General features: G+C 40.9%; 2 protein-coding genes across 3 annotated transcripts; both read right to left on the bottom strand.

Moving 5' to 3' along the window:
- Positions 1-13,821: 13,821 nt before the first annotated feature.
- On the bottom strand, positions 13,822-15,295 carry LOC118646881. Of its 2 annotated transcripts, none has more exons than XM_036290752.1 (2): positions 14,212-15,295; positions 13,822-14,122 (listed from the first exon to the last, which is right to left on the bottom strand). In XM_036290752.1, the coding sequence occupies exons 1-2, from the start codon at positions 14,371-14,373 to the stop codon at positions 13,916-13,918; spliced, it is 369 nt and encodes a 122-aa protein (XP_036146645.1). In that variant the 5' UTR covers positions 14,374-15,295; the 3' UTR covers positions 13,822-13,915. The 2 variants fall into 2 exon arrangements, 1 of the variants encoding a protein (XP_036146645.1); XR_004964287.1 differs by having other exon boundaries at positions 13,835-14,122.
- Positions 15,296-17,439: 2,144 nt separating this feature from the next.
- On the bottom strand, positions 17,440-18,048 carry LOC118646911. The gene has a single exon (XM_036290858.1). The coding sequence runs from the start codon at positions 18,046-18,048 to the stop codon at positions 17,440-17,442; it is 609 nt and encodes a 202-aa protein (XP_036146751.1).
- Positions 18,049-21,499: the final 3,451 nt, after the last annotated feature.

Genomic DNA, 21,499 nt, shown 5'->3' on the forward strand with positions numbered 1-21,499 from the left:
AAATTCGCCTAGACGACCATGCAACAAAATGCGTTCGACATACTCAAAATAAAATTAACTATCGCACCAGTATTAACATACCCGGATTTTAGTGAAGAGTTTCTCGTCACTACTGACGCGTCAGATTACGCGGTAGGAGTGGTGTTATCTCAAGGCACCATCGGCCAAGACCGCCCGATCGCTTACGCAAGCAGAATAATGAATCGAGCGGAATAAAATTATAATACTACTGAAAAGGAATTATTGGCGATCGTATTGGCGGGCAGTGAAACATTTTTGGCCGTATGTATACGGTACAAAATTCAAGATAATTACGGATCACAAGCCACTCGTATGGCTATTTAATGTCACGGACCCGGGATCCCGTCTGATAAAATGGAGACTCAAGCTTGCCGAATATGATTACGAGATAATACACAAGGCAGGCAAAGGCAATACTAATGCCGATGCACTGAGCCGACACCTCGTAATAGAAGATACGGAGGACGTAAACACCGTCGAAGATAACCGACAAGAAGAAAAAACAGCAAACCGGAAATACATGGAAAAAAAAGAAACAGATATTATATGAATATCATGACGTTCTTCTAGGAGGTCATCAAAGAATCGGACGTACACTAAAAAGGATACGATTGGACCATAATTGGCGAAATATCACGAAAGATGTGGAGGACTACATCGCAAAATGTGAACACTGCCAGAAAAACAAATTAAGAGCAAGAACAAAGATGCCTATGGTGATAACAGATACCATCGAAAAACCGTTTGAAAAATGCGCAATGGATATCGTGGGACAATTAACGATAACGACCACAGGCAACAAATATATCTTGACCTTCCAAGATATCCTTACAAAATTTAGCAAAGCAATTCCGATTGAAAGTCAGGACGCAAAGGACGCAAATACAGTGACACGAGCGTTCACCACTAAAATAATTTTTGAACATGGAATACCAGAGAAACTACTCACAGATCAAGGTACAAATTACGAGTGAGATTTTCAAGAACGTATGCAAATTGCTGAAGATCGAAAAAAATGCAAACTACCGCATATCACCCAGAGAGCAACGGAACAGTGGAAAGATCACACCGGACTCTGGCGGAATATCTGCGCCACTACATAAACACCGATCAGACAGATTGGGACGAGTGGCTACCGTACGCTATGTTTACATGCAATACTACACCACATACCGTAACCGGGCTTACCCCCTTTGAACTAATATATAGACAGAGCTACCCTACCTACAGCCCTAAACCAACCGCGTAGATTGACATACTGCTACGACTGTCTATGCGCAAGAGCTACGAGAAAAATTGCAAGCCTCAAGCAGAATCGCAAAAGAAAAAGCAGAAGAGGAAAAACAAAAGGCGAAGAAACAATATGACAAAAACTTAAAGCCAGCAATTTTTAAGGTCGGGGAAAGTCTTACTCTACGACGAGACCGTAAGACGCGGCCGATCGAAGAAATTGGACGCAAATGAATCGGACCGTACAAAATAATCGAGAAAAATAGCGACGTCAACTATACGATAAAAACGGGACAAAAAACTGTACGCGTACACGCGAACCGATTAAAACTATTTATAGAGAAATAAAGGGCTCACCAAGCAGTAGATCTAAGTATAATCCCAAAATAATCCAAAGAAAGAACACAACAAAATGATACACTAATAAAACTTACACACAAAAAAATCATAATAAAACGCTACACTACAAGATAACTACAAACAAAAAATCACGAACAAAATCCAAAACCAAACACTCATACACAACAGACGACCTTGACAAACGCCTTAACAAACGACTTACTGCAAGACGCGACTGAAATTCTCGAATATTTAGCACTAATAAGTACCAGCGCTATTGCGAATTATAAAAATACTTTTTCGTCTGTAAAACAAATGTAATAAATAAAATAGATACAAAAGCAATATAATGTGTATACACGACCACAACAAATATTGTAACCATCTCCCAAGCGAACATGTAATCTGAGAAAAAAAAGAAAATTAAAGACTCTTGGGTGCATAAAAAAAAACGAAAATTAACCAAGAGCCTTTTCTTCGTCAAAATGACAACCAGCGGCGTTATCGCCTTAATTATAATAGTTATCATAATTTATATAATATATACAAAACAAACAACTAGTAAACCATCAAGGCCTAGCAAAGCAAGTTGTCATCTAAGAACAAAACTGTAAGCAAAAACATCGCACTCTCGTTTTCTTGTCTAACGGGGGAGGGATATTGTAAGCCGATTACAACCGTACATTTATTACAATTGCGAAACGCATCTTTCGAAAGACGTTGCAAGAAGCACCTCTTTCGAAAGACGCACAAGAATCCGCCGCGCTCACGGAAGTCCCTAGTAACTTCCGCGAGATTACAACATCGCGCTCGAAAGCAGTTCCGTATCACCCTAGAAATAGGCCCTGCGCTGCACAATTAAACCGCAAGGCTACCGCGTTCTGATGACGAAACGCTTAGCCTCGCGGAAGCTACCGACGCCCGGTCAATGGTCCCAAAAATTACGCCAGAAACCATCGCATATGAGCGCGACCACGCCGTGACCGAGCGGAGAGTAACATAATGTTGTGGCCCTTTGGTGGATAGAGGGCCACCGGTATTTGGGATCGTTCGTCGATACTCTTCGGGTCAGGTTTCTTGAGAGATTGTAGCCGATTGTCGTATAACAATGTGTATATATTTTCTATCTTGATTACACTGAGTTACACTGACTTAATTCGTTAATACCCGTGACAAATATAAAAGGATGAGCGACATACGTTCGTCGCTGTATAATGTGTAGCAAAGCCCGCTCGTTGTCTGTACCTCTGTGTTTATATACACCGATTTTTGGTGTATAACTGGGGAGGGTACTTCCCGGTCAATGACCTTTGGTCAATGTTCTTGCTTAGCCAGCAATTGCTAGCTATGCAGATTCCACCTCAAAATCAGGAGATTTTGGGTGTTGTTTATTAAGCAACCGGGTGCATTGCCTGGTGCGACACCCGGTATGTAGGCCGGGCGATGTCCGCGCGCGAGTTGTCATTTGACACCTTATATCGCTTGCGACATTTCTTGTGTGAGTGCATCACACTCACAACAATAACAACGTCCGAGCTACGTCGCGTACTACAAACCTTATCGCGAGTGATACTTGACACCAACACAGCTGACTGTAAGCGCCAGAGAAAGAAATAAAGACAACGAAAAGCAAGTAAGGAGTGTTTTCCTTTCTCATACATCGAGCCGAACCTTTACCCTTTGGGTCCTAACCCCTAAGGCAGGACGAATCCCAACTACTTACGGGAAAGAATTCCTGAAACGAGCAAACGCTCACAACAATACTGACAACTTAAACCTCATTTACGACCGTATAATAAAATCGGTCTAATCTCTGCTGTTCTGTCTCTCGCTTTTTTGCTTTTGCGTATTTATTTATTTATTCACTTTTTGTTCTGACACTTTGACATCGTGCATACCGACTACTTTTTCTCTGAAGATTTCAGTCCGCTTGCTACCGTACGACCGTTAAGACATGCTAAGCTCACGGACTCGTGTGTAAAATCGCATCTTGTTTTATTTTAATTTATTTCTTTTTTAATGTGTGACGAATTAAGTTGATTTATGACTCCTGTTATACAATTCATGACATGCTGATGTAAGTTGACTACCTCACTTCAACGTCACCTGCGTTTCGATTTTTATTATATCACTATAATTTTTCATTGCGAATTTATTTACTGTGTTATGATATGCCTGTGCACATCATTATAGCATGGTCTTCGCTCGATGTCAAATATAACTAAACTCAATCTTACTTCTATGTAGACTTAGATACCCATTTACTTTCTTATATTATTTTACACACCCACGACTATTGTCTTCTCCCCCACTTCCGTGACACTGATGTAATTGTTGTAGATTTCACTTGAAAAAGACCCGAACCAATGGTCGAAACGTCGTGTACTTATTAATCGTTTAATAAGTTGGCCAGTCGGGTCGATGTAAAAATAGACTTTATTTATTTACTGGCGAGATAACTTTCAATTTTTTATTTTTTAAATAAAAGTTGTGTGAATTTTTATGAAGTCACTTATTAGAATGCTGCAAACTGATTATAAAATTCATAATTTTAATAAAAATTTCTTATATTTTTTATTTAAAAAATATTAATAATTTTTTAAATTAAAAATTTTACAATTTTAATTTTTTATTACATTTTTAAGGAAATTTTAATGAATATGTAATAAAATTTTAGTGACAAATTATTATTAAATTATTATTACTTTAATGAGAAAGTATATTTTGTTAAAATTTTGAATTTGTGACAAAAAATAGACAAAAAAATCAGATATTTTATTAGGTGTACAAATAAGTTTCCGCCGTTTGACAAAAGTTGGCGTCACCAGTAATTTATGGTTAAAATTGTCAAATGTAAAACGCCATTATCGTAAGGGACATCTGTCAACAACATAACCTTGAAATATTAGTGAATTTTTATCAGTATAATATATTCTTTTGTGTGCGAAAATGTCGAGTTTTGAGTCGAATAAGCGTCATTTGCGAGATTTTGATTTTCTTCTTCAATTTGAAGAAATCTGCAGCTGAGGCGCATCAATTGCTTGTGCAATTGCAGAAGCATATGGTGAGGCTGCCTTAAGTGAGAGAAGTTGTTGTGAGTGGTTTTAAAAGTTTAAGAGCGGTGAATTTGAGATCGAAGACAAAGAACGTAGCGGAAGGTTGAAAAAAGTGTACGAAGACGCGGAATTGGAAGCATTATTGGATCAAGATTTGTGTCAAACGCAAAGTAATGGCAAGCGATGGACAATACTTCGAATAAAACATAAGGTTCCGTTCTTTCACAATAAATGCCCAATTTTTGATTAAAAAAAACGGTGGAAACTTATTTGTACACCTAATATTGATGAATTATTAACATTTTATTAAAATTGTAATAAATTTTTAATGCAATTAAAATGAAAAGATTACATCTGTATTGACAAATTAAACATTTTATTGAAAATTATAACTCAGCAAATCTTAGATATTCCCCTAATATTTTCAAAATATTCCCATTATTTCAAAAATGTATTCGAGTGGATATAATATGCCTACGTTCGAAATGGCCACGCGTAAATTTAACCACGTTCGAAATGGCCACGGGAAATAATGCACGGAGTTCAATTTGTCCACATTCAAAACGGCCACGTCTGAAATGGCCACGTTTGGAATGGTTACGTTCAAAACGACGACGTTTGTAATGGCCACGTCCGAAACGGCCACATTCGGAACGGCCACGTATGTTTTATTTGAGCATGCGCAGCGGTCATATTCTCATGCTTAGTCACAAGCGCATGCTCTGTCTAGCACAAGCCATGCAAAAAATGCATAAATATCAATTGAGAAACCCAGCGAGAAACGATAATGAATTCGACACTAATTCTACGGCGAATCGACATCGAAATGATGATTTGTACTATTTTTTTCTTGTATTATTTTATTTACTATTTTGATGTACTATTTTTCACTGTAGATATTTAAATATCTACATACGTATTTTAACGAGCATCTTGTTTTGCGTGGAAAGGCGCAAACTCATGTAATGCAGAGAACGCTTTACGCACGCCCACATGGGGGATGCAAGGGGGACCCTCGGGCCCCTCTCCCGCAGCCACCCCGTCCAGGTCGCTAACCCATGTGCATTGTATTGGAAATTAAGTAAAACATACGTGGCCATTCCGAACGTGGTCATTCCAAACGTAGCGTTTCGAACGTGGCCGTTTTGGACGTGGGCAAATTGAACCCTGTGTAATATTTTTCGTGGTCATTCCGAATGTGGCCATTTCGGACGCTCCCATGGATTCCATATATATTTATATTCTTTCTAGTATATTCATAGATTATCATATGAATCATCAAATGTCCCTTCTTAAGTTCCGCTTTTACGTATGTATGTGCGTGTAGGTATGCATCATGTTTTATAAGTTATATATATACATATAGGATACACATAAGTGGAAAGAAGCCGAATCTTGCTGTAAACTTAATAAATATTATGATGTGTAAAGAATCCCTGAGCTTTGAATCACTCACTTTGCAAACACAGTCGATCTCTGTAAAATAAGCAGACAACCGGCATCCAGCACGCTGGATGTACCCAAGTAACAAGGTGATGTCAAATATCGTTTTAATGATGTTTTCTTGACGTTGCAAACGTCATTAAAACGTCTTTAAGACCATACTTGACCGACTTGACGTCAGTTTGCTACTTGGGTACGTACATACATGACACAGGCTGCGTTCCGTTTCACATACGATCATGATGCGCTTACGCATGACGGTTCATTCGTAGCAATATTCCTTGACTATTCTAAATATATCCTATCACATGTTCTATGAATATCTTTGCCGTATGTATATATAATGTTCATACACTGTTTCAAATATTTTAGGGGACATTTGATGATTCTGTGAACATATTTCTCCCATTGCAGATATACGGCAGTTTTGCGATACAAACGAGATATCTCCCCATATAGCACATACAGTTTCTTTTTAAAGATTTCATAAAGTATTCTTCCTTTCTGAACAGTAATTCCTTAGGAATTCATAGAAGAATGCTTTAAGAACAACGTAGGAAATTACATGCACCATAATTCGAATTCCTCAGAACTTCTCAAAGTATTCATACAGAATTACTTGTTGGAATTCCTCAGAACTTCTTAAAGTATTCATTAGAACTTCTCTAATAAATAGTTTTTCTATCTAGAAAATGTTTTCTATCTATCTAGAAAATGTTAAAGAAATTTCCTGAAATATCGTAATATACGCTGGTGAAGAAATTTGTCAGAATTAAAAAAATTTTTTTCAGGATTTCTGATAAATGTTCCGATTTTTTAATAAGAATTGGAACGTTTCTCAGAAAAATATAAAAAATGAAAAATTCTGATTAATTAAAAAAATTTTTAAATATTTTAAAGTATTTTTAAGAGTTTCTAAGTATTAAAAAAACCTTGAATAAAAAATAAAAAATTCTAATTATTTCTACGGTAATTTTGTAAGAGGAAGAAAACTATGCATGTTTCAGCCAAGCTACAGAGTCGTACCTGTTAAAGCATGTTTAATCTCTGTACCCGAAAAAACGGTCATCCATCCAAGTGTCAATCATCGCCGATGTTGCTTGACTTTAAAGAGGGTACGCATCCTAACGCTTCATGATGATCCATGAACACTTCTTATTTATGCACACATATTTGTTATAGATCATTACAATGGATGTTGTCAGAAGTATGAAACATATATAGTTAACTTATGTTTTTATAAATAAATATAAAGTTTTACAGTTTTTTACTTATTTTTACATATGCGCATGAAATAACATGTGGAATAACTTATTAAAAAATCTGTTTTAGCTCTGTTGGTATAAAATAAAATTTTTTAATGTCGTTTTTTATAATTTTTTAGTATTGTTAATATGCCACATTGTTTCGATAAGTGTATTTTCTTTATATTCTGACGTGTCAATCTACGCTTTTTTAATTTACGCTTTTGTCACTCCAGTTTAACCCTCGGAGAACACACAGGGTCAATTTGACCCTTACCTCGAATTTGATTGTAAATATCTTGAAAGCATTTTGAAAATTGGTGGGCCTGAGGCCTCCTACCTGTAGTTTAGGGTACTAACTATATGTTAAGATGCTCCTTTTGTACAGCGCAACACCTAATAGGTGTTGGGCATTATTTGAAGTCGGTGCAGGGTCATTCTGACCCTGTTGTGTACTAAGCGTCGGTTTTTCAATAGTGAGCACGATGGCATATAGTTTGCGGCCACATATTCAGAATGCCTTAGTACGTGTCGAGCAAGAATATTTCGATGGCAACAGTTCTTCTGAGGTGAATAATGGTCAGTACAGTCAAACACTAACACCATAAAGCTTGTATTAATGAAAGAGCCATTGCTACATGCCGGAGTCCGCGCGGGAAGAATCGACAGAGACATGAATATATTCTCATATATTCTGTCTCTTTTCGTGTTGGATTCAGAATGCCTTAGTACGTGTCGAGCAAGAATATTTCGATGGCAACAGTTCTTCTGAGGTGAATAATGGTCAGTACAGTCAAACACTAACACCATAAAGCTTGTATTAATGAAAGAGCCATTGCTACATGCCGGAGTCCGCGCGGCAAGAATCGACAGAGACATGAATATATTCTCATATATTCTGTCTCTTTTCGTGTTGGATATCCCCACCACTTCGTTTTCTAGAAGGAAAGAAGCACACATACGACAGGTACGAGCCTACCTACTTGGTGCCTACTCGGGTCTCGGGCTGTTACAATTAGTACAAAAAATTTTTACATACGAAAGTAATACTATGTATTCATTGATTGGCATGCATCTTTTAGATAAATTATGTACTCACTTAATGAATACACAGTGTTATCTTTGTAAGCAATTTTTTTTCGTACGAGTTTGAGAATCGGGCCTCAGATTGTATAGTTACGAACCTGTTCTCACACGAAAAAAGACAGAATATATCCACCTCTCTGTCGATTCTCCCCGCGCGCGTCGCGATGCACCAAGGCCCCTCCATTAATACAAGCTCTATGCATAGGAAGCAATTTACTGGCGACTTGCAACTATTGTAGAATGGCCCTCATGGTTTGTTCGTGTTGCTATGCCCTGACATGCTCCTATTCACTTCAACGCACTCTAATAGATTGACGTCATTGGAATCAATGTATTGGAGTGCGTTGGAGAGAATAGGAGCATGTGACGCAGACCTTTAGCGTTTCGACCGGCCTGAATTAATTGCTTCGGAAGCGATTAATGACGTTATAAGGCCAATCACAGCCATTCTTCTAAAGAAGGGAATAACTGTGATTGGCCAGTTCTAGAGAAAAAGAATCTGAGAAGCGGGTTAATCCAGCACCAAAGTCTGTAAATGAACGATGGGAAAGGAAGAAAGATCTTCGCATCCACATTTACACATTTGGTCCCAACATGACTGGGGCCAATACGATGTATTAATTCCATCTTTCCCACATTCCACTTTTACTACTACTTGCTCACTCTTCTCGTACAAGAAACATTACACATATACCTTATAGCCTCAAAATGGCGTTCATGCGAAGACCTTTCTTCCTCTCCTGTCGTTCTACGGGACTGTCCCGATTGCGCATATAAACGATTGGACACAGTAGTATTTCCCCCCAATCGGACACAGTTCTAATTGGACACGGTCTCGATTGCGCACAGCTCTGATCGAACACAATTCCTATCGGATACAAACCGTATTGAACACAACAGCGATTGGACACAGCTGTTTAAATCGGAACAGAATTAATTGCACATGGATCCGGTTGCGCACCGACCCGTTTGCACACGGACCCGATTGCACACGATACGATTCCGCATCGCAGATAGTACATGGGTTAGTGACTTGGACGGGGTGGGTGCGGGAAGAGGGCCAAAGGCTCCTTTTTGCATGTGTGTGTGTGTGTGCGTGCGTGCGTGTGTGTGTGTGCGCGCGCGCGCAGCATTTTCTGCACTACATGGGTTTGCAACTTTGCACGCAAACTAACAAATATGCTACGGGTAGTTTGAATGAGCTGAAAATTGTAATTTTAATTCAGAATATCTTAATATTGGCTCAGCACTTTGTTTTTGCATTATTCTGCGATGCGGAATCGTATCGTGTGAAATCGGGTCCGTGTGCAAACGAGTCGGTGCGCAAACGGATCCATGCGCAAACGGGTCCGTGTGCAAACGGGTCGGTGCGCAAACAGATCCGTGTGCGAACAGGTCGGTGCGCAATCGAATCCGTGTGCAAATGGGTTGATGTGCAATCGGGTCCGTGTGCAATTAATTCTGTGTCCGATCAATTTTGTATTCAATAAGGTCTGTGTCCGATTAGGATTATATCCAATTGGGTCCGATCGGGGCGGTGCGCAATCATGATTGTGTCCAATCGGGTCCGTGTCCAATCTGGATTACGTCTGTGTCCGCGAAATCGCGTGAGTTCGCTAGGTTCCCTGTAGATGTTAGCAACTTGTGGATGATCCGTTACCGACTTATGGGTGATGATGCCCGTGAGCCGTGTACGGCACGTGGCGCCTGTGCTTCTTGTGCTGAGAATGAGCTGACTTTGTTACTGTACCAGAGCTATCCTTGTCTTCCCCTGTTAGAAGAACGTGATCCTAGTTAATGAGTCGCACTGAGTTATCGCTGAAAGATCTCACGGTACCTTTTTTCACTCTGTGGCGGTCTTCCGCCACTCCAGTCAGCGCGCCTACGATGCTGCGTGCTCGCCACCTACGCTGCTGCGTCTACCGCCGCGCGCTCGCCGCCCACACCGCGCGCCGCTATTTCCATCATCGCGCGCTTGCCAGTCGAGTAGTGCGCGGCGCCGTCGACAGTCGGCCGGGGCACTCAGGAGTAAAATGCAACTGTCGCGCTATATGAGGACTACACGCAGCGCGGATTAATTGATCTAAAAGTAAGTTTCCCAAGCGGAGAAGATATTCTAGAATAAACTCTAGATACTTTTCGAGCGTACTTTTTTTGGTTACGACGGGCCTCCATGTCGGAGTGTGCTCATCGAAAACTACAACCACGGGCCTCCTCACGGGAGCGTGCTCGTTGGATCTTCGTAGAGTGAGCTCAACAACTAGGCCTCTTGCCGGAGTGTGCTCGACGGGCCTCTAACGGCATTACACTGCCTCAAAGAAGGAAGCCAGCTCGGCCAACAAAGCCGCCATGATCTCGGCTCGACATACGAGGACTCCAAGACTTAAAACAAACATTGGAGAACTCCGACGTTTCTTGGCCCAACACTCCGGATAGCCAGCGACGCCACCACGACGAAAATTTCGGGGCATCCACCCGAGGGTTAAGAAGAAACCACAGCAGCTATTCGAAGAGACCTCTGTTTCACCATAATAACCAACCATCCTTCTTAGGACGTCGGACAATCCGCCTTTTTCAGGGCGACCAAATAACTTCACGCGGTGGAATCTCTTGTGGGAAGTAGAAACACCACACACTCTAACACTACGCTAGTAACGAACTGCGTGTTTCACACGGATCATGAGTAAGAGCGCGCGTTAGTAAGTAAGAGTGACTAACAAGTCACTAACATATGTACATTGTAATGGAAATCTGTAAACACATGTGAACTTTACATTGTTTACAATGTATATGGGTTAGTGCGCATTTTTTGGAATGTGGCCGTTCCGAACGTGGCCATTCCGAACGTGGCTATTTCAAATGTGGCCGTTTCGAACGTGATCATTTCGAACGTGGCCTTTTTGAACGTGACCATTTCGGACGTGGCTGTTTCAAACGTGGGCAAATCAAACTTCGTGCAATATATCCCGTGGTCATTCCGTACATAACCGTTTCAAACATGGACATTCCAAACGTGGCCATTTCGGACGTAACCGTTTCGGACGTAGCCGTTTCGAACGTGGGCAAATTGAATTCCGTGCATTTTTTTTGTGGCCATTCCGAACGTGGTCGTTTCAAACGTGACCATTTCGAACGTGGTCAAATTTACGCGTGACCATTTCGGATGTTCCCGGCCTGCAGCGTTAGTCAACCATGACTATTTTTTAAAAGGCGTTCATAGCGAGTAGGCATTGTTGTACGTGACAGCTCGACGCAACATAGGCCGGCTCCGTAACTCAATCTCAGCAGCTGTTGTTCCAGAAAAGACCACATCAACAGCCGGTGAGTCAAACTGAGCTCACTCATGTTTTCCAGACATATCACTCTCAAAATTTTCTGGCGATTATTCCGCGTGGCCAACATTCAGAGATCTGTTCGGAAGTTTGATCACTGACAACAAGCGACTCACAAAAGTGGAACAGGTCTATTATCTGCGCTCATCTTTGGAAGGATCTTTGGGAGGATAAAACTTCTTTATGTGCAAACGCGTACTTCGTTTGTCCGCTAAACGTCTTTCAGATACGGAGCGGCTTAGCGCTGAGCCCGCAAATGCGCGTGCTACGATTATGAGGAATTGCTAAAGGATGTTCGAATAACTTCACAATGTCCGGATGACGTCACAAACACTTCCTTTATTGTTTCCGACTCGTCGCGAACGTTGCGGCGCCCCGCTTCTTTCAATCCTTCCGCGCCTGTTCGACGATGGCCGTTTATTACAATTAGGTTTAACAACGTATAAAGTTAGTCGCTTGTTCGCGATAATTAAACAGTTCACGCGGGTCTTGATACACGATACACCCGCAATGAAGAGATCGGTCTCTTTGTCAAGCCGCAACGTACGTTTCGGAGCGGCGATGCAACGGCTTTTAATCCGCCTTTTACAGAATATTACTTGCCGGCTAACCGGTTTGCGACCACGAATGAACGATTAGTGTCTTTCGAGTTTAATAGGCAAAAGTGCACTCAACATATACGCAAGATCTCACTAGATTTTCGATACTCGCGGAGACGACGATCTTGCTTCTATAAGTTTTGAGCGCCGACTGACTACCGCGACGCGGCATTTTGAGCTCGAACAAGAGCATCATGTTTCTGCTCGGTCCAGGACATCCTGCGTACATGAGCATCTCAGGGTATACGAATAAGACGAGATCACGCGGATGCCACGAGCGAGCGAGCGAGCTGTTTGTATCCTCGCTCGCGCGCGGCACCCGAAAACATGGTGATCAAGCGCTCTCGCGCGAACATACCGCTCGCCTTGAAAACGCAGATTTCAATATAACAATTGCAAATGCTAAACCGATAAGCTAAATAATGAAAGGGAACTGGAAGATAACAAAAGAGAAGGTGACCGAAAGATAGTCCTCGCTAAACACACGCATGAACAGAACAATGGCTTAAGAGTGAAAGCCAGAAGGCCTTACAATTCAAAACGATGGATAGATAATTACAATAATAACAGAAATTCAGCCGCCCGCCTGGCTGATACGCAACTTATAACTAACTTATCTCTATGAAAACGCGCGCAATGGAACGCAATACAGAATAAAATTACTATTTGTCGGATGCATCACCTTCGACGGACAGAACACAATGCTGACCGATCGGACGTCGGAACTCGGACTTAGCGGTTTTTACCGTAACGACGCGGGTGAGACCGTCCGATCCGAGGTGAAGGCGTGTAATACGCCCGAAGTGCCATTTACAGGGAGGCAAAAGAGGGTCGCGCAAGAGTACAAGTTGCCCGATTTCCAACAAAGGTCGAGGGCGGCGCCATTTGCTCCGCTGTTGCAATGTATTCACGTAATCCTGGGACCATATTTTCCAAAATCGTTCGGCCATATAACGAACGATCTGCCAACGCGATATTCGATTTTTATTGAGGTGAAGCATCGATGGCTCCGGAGCGACGGCAAGAGCCGAACCGATCAAAAAATGTCCCGGCATTAGATAATCATAATCATCGAAAGAATTAGACAATGGAGCGATGGGGCGCGAATTTAAGCACGCCTCGATGTGGCAAAGAAGCGTAGAGAACTCTTCAAACGAGAGGGTGTTTTCCAACAACGCGACGTAAGTGATATTTCACACTGCGTACGCCGGATTCCCACATCTCGCCGAAATGCGGTGCGGATGGCGGAATAAACAGCCACTGAATGTTATCGCACGCAGTTTTATTTAAAAACTAAGGATCGCGAAGAGCTGACTGATAGGCTTTCTTGAAAATAAACAATTTTAAACCATTATATAAGTAACCAGTATATTAATTTATTATATAAAAAATTATTATATATATAAAAGTATTAGAAGTATAAAAAAGTATAAAAAGTATATAAAAAGAGTATAAAAGTATAAAAGTATATAAAAAGTATATAAAAGTATAAAAGTAGAGGAACATATAAAAAAAATCATATAAGAGGAACATATAATAAAACAGTAATTAAAATAGCAGGTCACTCAGATTTCTCCATCTTCGGACGGTGGTTCCATGTTAAACAACCTCCTGAGGTCCCACACGTCAGCGTCAAAATTATAATGTCCGTATGCGTGTTCCCTATTTTGGTTGTTTCTCCACTGGTCCCCTTGGCGGAAATACCGCCTCCACCGAGCTGCGGCGATATTGATGAACCCCGATATACGGATTTCATCAAATCCAAAATATGGCTGTAAAAAAAAAAACATTTTTATTTAATCATGCTGCATGTATCCAAAAACAAATTTTGTAGTTGCAAAACAAATACTATATTACATACCTGCTCACCAACGGGCCCACGTATGGACACTACATTATTTAGCCAAATAATCGATGTGTGGCTCTGCGGCACTCTTACAAATGTTCGGCCGTGAACGGCCGTGGTCGGTCCATGTGGGACGTCACCAATGTACACATACTGAAAAATTAAAAAAAAATTCATATTATTTACACCAATTGCGATTTAAGCTTAATGAAAGAAAGAGAGCCCTCACTCGCGGAACAGGAATCCAGCAACGAACGCGCTTTCCCCCGTAAGCAGGAAGCTAAAACCACCGCCTTCTCCGACTCACTCCAACGATTCGCGTTCGCGATGAGCGAAAATTGTGTCAAAAATTCGCGTAATGGGGACGTTCCATCGAAAGTGTCCGGTTTTAATTTTATGCCGACAGGCGCCCGCATGTCCCCCCACGCCTCCATGCTCGCACCGCTCTCACGTAACGCGTCCCCCACGTTCCCGGCCGAACGAATATTATCAGAGAGACTTAGCTGGTTCTCCGTCGCTCGGGAAAATTGCAGCCGTCGAAGTGCCTCCACAAACTCCCGCTGCTGCTGCGCCTGCTCCTCTCGCATCCCCCGGAGTTCCTCTAAAAGAAGCAGGAATTCCGGCGCCGCTGCTCCTGAAGGAGGCCTGGGAGTCACGACGCGCCTCTTTCCCGTCTCTCGCTCCAAATCTCGTGCGTCCGCTCTGTCTCCCTCCGCAGCGGCAGAAGCGTGGGATCGGGTCACCACAGGGGAACGTTGGATGGACATCTTCGAATTTCTTGTTCTCTCGTTCTTTCACTCCGCGCACTTTCTGTCTCTTAAACTCGCGCGCGCTTCACAGGATCCGACAAACGGATCCCGGACGAGCCCCCAAAAATGTAACGAGCGCGCCGCGGAAATGAAAGACACTTTTAAACTCAAAAAAACCAAGCAGCTTTTATTAGTGCGTCCGACAAGGCTCGAGACCGAGATAAGACTCGTTGTTGACAAACGTTACCAAGAGCATGACAATTGACAACGCTCTTGGAAAAATCAATATATCGATCGGCTTCGGAACAGCTGAGTCGCAGTCGCGGAGTATACCGGGCGACGCTCGTAACATTATATTAAATTTATTTTAAAATTTTATATAAAAAAAAGTTTAATTAAGAAAATTATACTTTATTATTTAATTTTCTTAAACAAAAAAGGAAAAAGTATTGAATAGAAAAAATAATAAAAAATAATACACTAGCAGTATTGAAATAAAACTATAATATTTTTAATTTAAAAAGAATATATTGCTATAATTTGAATATATTTCAATTTGAGAGTGATTTTTGTACTTACCCCCACAACCGGATACTCAATACGCAATCTATGGCCAAAGTTTGACATGTTGCTAGCACTTCGACACAAGCTTTTACAACTACGACACGAGCGATCCAAACTAGCGTTGAGGAGCAGACCCCCATCATTATATAGTGAAGATGTACGTGACTTTTACTTGAGAAACAAATTTCTCAACCATGTCAGCTTCGTAGAATTTTTTATCTGCGCTTACCATTGTCTAACAAGAACTAAAACGTATGCGATTTATTAGCAAGATTGTCTTATATGATGCTGGCACGGTCAACGTCTCGGTCAACGTCTCTGTCGAAGTAAAGCAGTGTTTTCAAACAACTCCATAAAGAGCATATTAAATGTATTATATTGAATCATATACATCAAACTGCACCATCGAATCACATTGTACATCTGTTGAACCAGAATTGAACCGCTATCAAACCGTATTATATGTTTATAAAACAGCATCATACAGCAATCGAACTGCATCACTATAATTGAACCGTTATCAAACCAGATCGTACAGCAACCAAACACATCTATCAAATCACAATTAAACCATCGCTTGAGAAATAAAATTTGAAAAGCATATTCTCAGCCACGTCAGCTTTCATAAAATTTTTTATCTGCACTCGCCATTGTCTAACAAAACGTACGTGATTTATCAACGAGACCGTTTTATATGATGTCTCGGTCAACGCCTCGGTCAACGCCTCGGTCAACGTCTCGATCGAAATGAAGAACTGCTATCAAACCACATCGTACAGATAAAGAACCGTTATCAAACTGCTTCATACAGCTGCCGAATCATAGTTGAACCGCTATCGAACCACATCATACAGCTATCGAACCACTATTGAACCGTTATCAAACCGTATCATACAGCTATCGATCCGCTATGTAACCACTATCAAACTGCATCATACAGCTATTAAACTGCATTGTACAGCTATTTAACCGTTATCAAACTGCATCATACAGCTATCAAACTGCAGCATACAGATAAAGAACTGCTATCAAGCTGTATTATACAGCTATCGATCCACTATTAAACCGCTATTGAACTGCATTGTACAGCTATTTAACCGTTATCAAACTGGATCATACAGCTGTCAAACTGCATTGTACAGCTATCAAACTGCATCATACAGCTATTGAAACGCATCGTACAGCTATCAAACTGCATCATACAGCTATTGAACCGCATCGTACAGCTATCGAACCGTTATCAAACTGCATCATACATCTATATATTTTATATGTACAGGAAAAGATAGAAATAAACATTTTATTGCGTTTTATTTTTCTTTATTTTAAAAAAATTTCGCAATTATTTTGGTGTTGCGACCACCAGTTATATATTTTAAATACATTTTGTAAAGCACAATTCTTAACATGTTTTTCACATTGTATAGTATTACTAACATCTAGATTATTTAAAGATTCAATGTCTTCGTAATCCGCATCCAATGTCTTGATATATATCCCATCATCAGTATCTTTATCAACCATTCTTTCTCTCTCAGTATGTTTATCAAGCATTCTCGTTTCTGAAGTCCCTTAACGTATACGATAGTTTTTCTGTCATCATCTTCCGTATTACACACAGCAGATGTAATCAGACGTTTCACCATGCTGTACGGTATCATCCCGTCTTTCCATTGCAATCCATGATGATATGCAATCAACCAAGAAGCGCAAGACTTGTCGGATTTTGTAAGAACACGCCATGGCATGGGGCTAGCAAAAATGTAATGCGTGAGAACGAATCCTTTTCTCAGTACCGCCACTTCCTTTACAATAAATTTTTTATCGACAATGAATCCTTGCAGATCCACAAATGTCGGTACGATCATTATGAGTAACTCTTCAAGACTGTACTTTAATACCAAATATCTCAGTTTTTATCAGTTTGATGTTACGTGATTTTGCGCACTACGTTGGACAACGGACAATATTCAATTACACGATCATGTAAAATGAGACAATAAGCGGTAGTATTCGCGGGAACATTTTCTTTGCAATCAAATTCTATGCGCACATCTACGGTAGCACTCTTGACGCATTCGTTTTGTCGCGAACAGTCAGTGACCGCAAAAGGCCCTTTTTCCAGGAATGTGATTACGTTGAGCAGCGTTTCACACTCATATCCATAATAAGATTTACCAAAACGTCGATACATGTCATACAGAATTGCATATCTAGATTTACGAAAGTCTAAATTCATATCGTCATACGGATAAAATTCGGAGTTTAGATAAAGTTTTACGTTGATCAAATTACAGTCGTCAAAGATTGTAACATCTTGAGACATATTTTTTCGACCAGTCTGCAATGCAAAGATAACGAAGCGCGGTTTCTCGAGCTGAATTGCAGTTTTAACAGCCCATGAATGTTTCGTCGTACTCTGCAGCAAAGGGTACTCATACAGATCCCAGGAGCGAAAACTCATACTTAGACATTGTCCACTCTCCAAAGCTCGCAGCAATGATAATTTGTTGACTTCGTTTAACGTAACATGCGGCATTCGCCACTGCACTTTAAATAATTCAATTTCCGGTTGAGCCGTAGAATTTCTGACGATAGAATTGTTATCGTTCCGCGCTCGTATCAAGATCAATTCGTGACGAGCGTTAACAATCACGCGTTTGTAATCTTCGCAAAGGCCCAATAATACACTAAGCGGTACGCAAAAATTGAAGTATCCTTCTGGTAGGTTATACGAAAATTCCTATCCTGCATTCTGCATAATTACTGCTTTGTCATATGATAACGATACATAGTTCTTGAGAGTGTTGGTTATTCCAACGTTTCTGTTGCGATCAATTTCCACACCGTTGAGTTCATATCGAATTTCATCAAACATGAACGCCACGCAATTATTTCCGAGATTTATCTCATCCTTATCCTTATCGTCTTTTTTCTTCATCACCAATCTTCCTTCGACGTAGAGAAAACTTTCACATGGTAACGTGTATAAATCCTGCTGTTGTATGGGTATCCTTATTTCATCGCTGTATCCAAAAGTGGTGTTGGCGTACGGATTGTACGTATGAGTCTCAATCTTGACGATGCTGTCGTCAAAGATCGGCTCGCCTCCAATGTTTAAGATGTTAGACATCTTAGATATTTCGTACGACGAATCCCAATGATTTTAAAAATTCAACGTTTGACGCGGAGAGTTTCTTTTTATCAGACGATCAAATATTTTTAACTGTCGTACAATTTATGTCACACGTCCGAATATTCTTGATTGGTGTAAAAATTGTGTCCTTCACCTGCTCATTCAACACAAGCATCTCACGTTATCGTCTTCGTACGTGTAATCTAACGGTAATCTCTCCGCGAAAATCGAGTAATTGACCGTCCTGATCCACAATGCGAATCGTCAAATCAGTAATGCTCCGACGATTGGAAGGTAAATGATCTGTGCAGGTGTTTCCGATATCTTATATCCTGGTGGCACCCTCGGTGAAAATTCGTGTATCGTGTGTACGCACTTATCGTTGCTGTACGCACCTGCAGTCACGTTACATTCTATGCGAATAATATTTACGTTTATGATATTTATAGGTGCATCCGATTAATGCCACAATCGCGATTCAAGAATACGACGCGATGAAAATCCCAACAGCAATCCAATGTTGTTAGGTTTAATGAAATTTATCCGATAAGCACACATAATCTCGCTCTTCATTGTATTATTGTTAGCACGAATCACCAGCGGATATTCGCACTCGTCTTCATCTTCTTTGCGAAACGTCCTCTTTCCCGCAACATCGGGATAAGATTGTAAAATTGCGCGTTTCAAATATCTATCTATATCACGCAATTCATACGATCCTTCCGGAATCATAATTTCTTTGTCGTCTTTGTCATAGTAAAATTTGTTATTCGATGAATTTACATTAGGTATGGCATAATATGTTTCAAAATCTGTGAGGCCGAGTTCGTAATCGCCATCGCTCAAATCTACGGCTGGAAAATAGCTTACCGCGAGGATGCTACTCTTGCCGGTTAGCGTAAACGTCAGTGACATATTGAAACGAATACTGAGTTAAATTGCACAATGTTAGCCTTTAAATTGATTATTAACTGTTTGGAGAAAACGCAAACACAGTTGACCGCAGCTGCTTTGATCGTAACGTTGATAGGGCGTGTGATTGTACTCGATCCGCTTTACATCTAAATATTGCACCAGTTCTTTCGGCGGTCTAAGATTGCCGAAACTATCAAAGTATATAGCGCGATCTCCCCTCTTTGCGTATGCCACCCAGTGTGTACCCGATCCTTCAGCATTATCTAAATTTACAATACCACTCTCATTTCGATATGCTCCAGCCGTTGGTAATACCGTACGCATAAAAATTCCTCTAAAGTATGGAATATGGAATGCGCATACGTTTTGCTAGCTGTAATAATTGTATGTTGGTAGTTACACCTTTCGGCATTTTTAACGTCTTTTTGACGTTTTTTTTCTCTTTTCATCAAAACTTCTTGTCCACGCTTGTATGGAGTGAGATAAACTCCATGACCTTCCATGACGTGATTATGACGTTTCAATTCTTTCAGCTGACACTGCGCTGCCTCGTTATCATTCACAACTTTCGCAACTCCCGCCGCTCCGCCGACCAACGACCCGAGAACTCCCAATAGCGGTAGAATGAGTAAAACACCTCCGCGTTTCGCTACCGGAAGTATTCGTTTACTCGCTCTTTTCTTTTTATCTCTTTTTCTTTTTATCTCTTTTTTTCTTTTTCAAGCCCATACCGATTTTCATCTTAGTCTTCATAGCTGCCCAAACGGTTGCTGCAGCAGCTCTTTCTCCGAAAGTCGAATCGTTCGCTGTAATGCGTTTTCGCGCTTCCGCAGCGAGTATATTGTCAGCTCCGTGTCTGTCGGTGAGTTCGTTGCTCCGGGAGTACGCAATGTCGTGTTCGCGACACGCCACGTCCAACGGATTAATACCCCGATCGCCTCTGGCCAATCGCTTTTTCAGTCTAGTACCCGGACCGCAAAATTGATATCCAGGTATATGCAGTTCAAAAGGAAGCGCATTTATCGCACGATTTAACAAGCCGCGACCTACCGCTGGCATTCGCGACAATTCTTTATCAACGGTGCGGGGCCGTCGATGTGCGTCTGCTGCCACGATTGATTATAATGCTCGTAACAACGACGATAGCTTTGAACCTCTGGATCAGTCTTTATATGTTCCGGAAGCCTATCCCACACGTGTTCGATATAGTTGCCACACACGCGTAGCAAAATAGGTTTCGATACGAATTCTAACTGTTCGGCGCTCAAATCGAGTATATCAGAGGGATGTGACAATATGAGAAACATTTTACATACTGAACAATTTTGCTCGACGCGTCTCTATAAATAGATCGGTCTTAATATAATTTTTATCAGTTCTTATGAGAGGGGAAAAATATGCGGTTCGTACAACATTCACCCGCGATTAAAATAACAAATTTCGATGACAGGATAATGTCCGAACGAAAGATACGGAGACATGGAAACATGTTGCCGAGTTCTATACGCGGTATAATTTGCGGTCCGTCAAATTGTGGCAAGACAAACGTATTAATAAGCTTGTTGGAAAGTCCGCATGGAGTACGTTTTGAGAATGTGTATGTGTACTCGAAATCATTACAACAACCGAAATATCGATATTTGGAAAATTTATTGACACCGATTGAAGAAGTTAGTTATTTTGCATTCTCCAATAACTGTGATGTCATTCAGCCGAGTGAAGCGCTTCCGAATTCCATTTTTATCTTTGATGACGTGGCGTGTGATAAGCAAGATACGATAAGAGACTACTTTGCAATAGGGCGACACGTGGACGTCGATTGCTTTTCTATCTCTGTCAGACGTATGCAAAGATACCGAAACATCTTATACGCGACAATGCGAATTTGCTAATTTTATTCAAGCAGGATGGTACTAATCTAAAACATGCGTACAACGAT

The sequence above is a fragment of the Monomorium pharaonis genome, chromosome 8, assembly GCF_013373865.1.
Source record: "Monomorium pharaonis isolate MP-MQ-018 chromosome 8, ASM1337386v2, whole genome shotgun sequence".
Lineage (NCBI taxonomy): Eukaryota > Metazoa > Arthropoda > Insecta > Hymenoptera > Formicidae > Monomorium > Monomorium pharaonis.

Bases quoted from the DNA above. Each gene is read 5' to 3' on its own strand.
- LOC118646881 (XM_036290752.1), bottom strand. From the start codon at position 14,373: ATGAATTTTTTTTTAATTTTTCAGTATGTGTACATTGGTGACGTCCCA. The intron at 14,123-14,211 runs GTATGTAATATA...TTTTTTTTACAG, and splicing joins GTGGGCCCGTTGGTGAGCAG to CCATATTTTGGATTTGATGA.
- LOC118646911 (XM_036290858.1), bottom strand. From the start codon at position 18,048: ATGCCGCATGTTACGTTAAACGAAGTCAACAAATTATCATTGCTGCGA.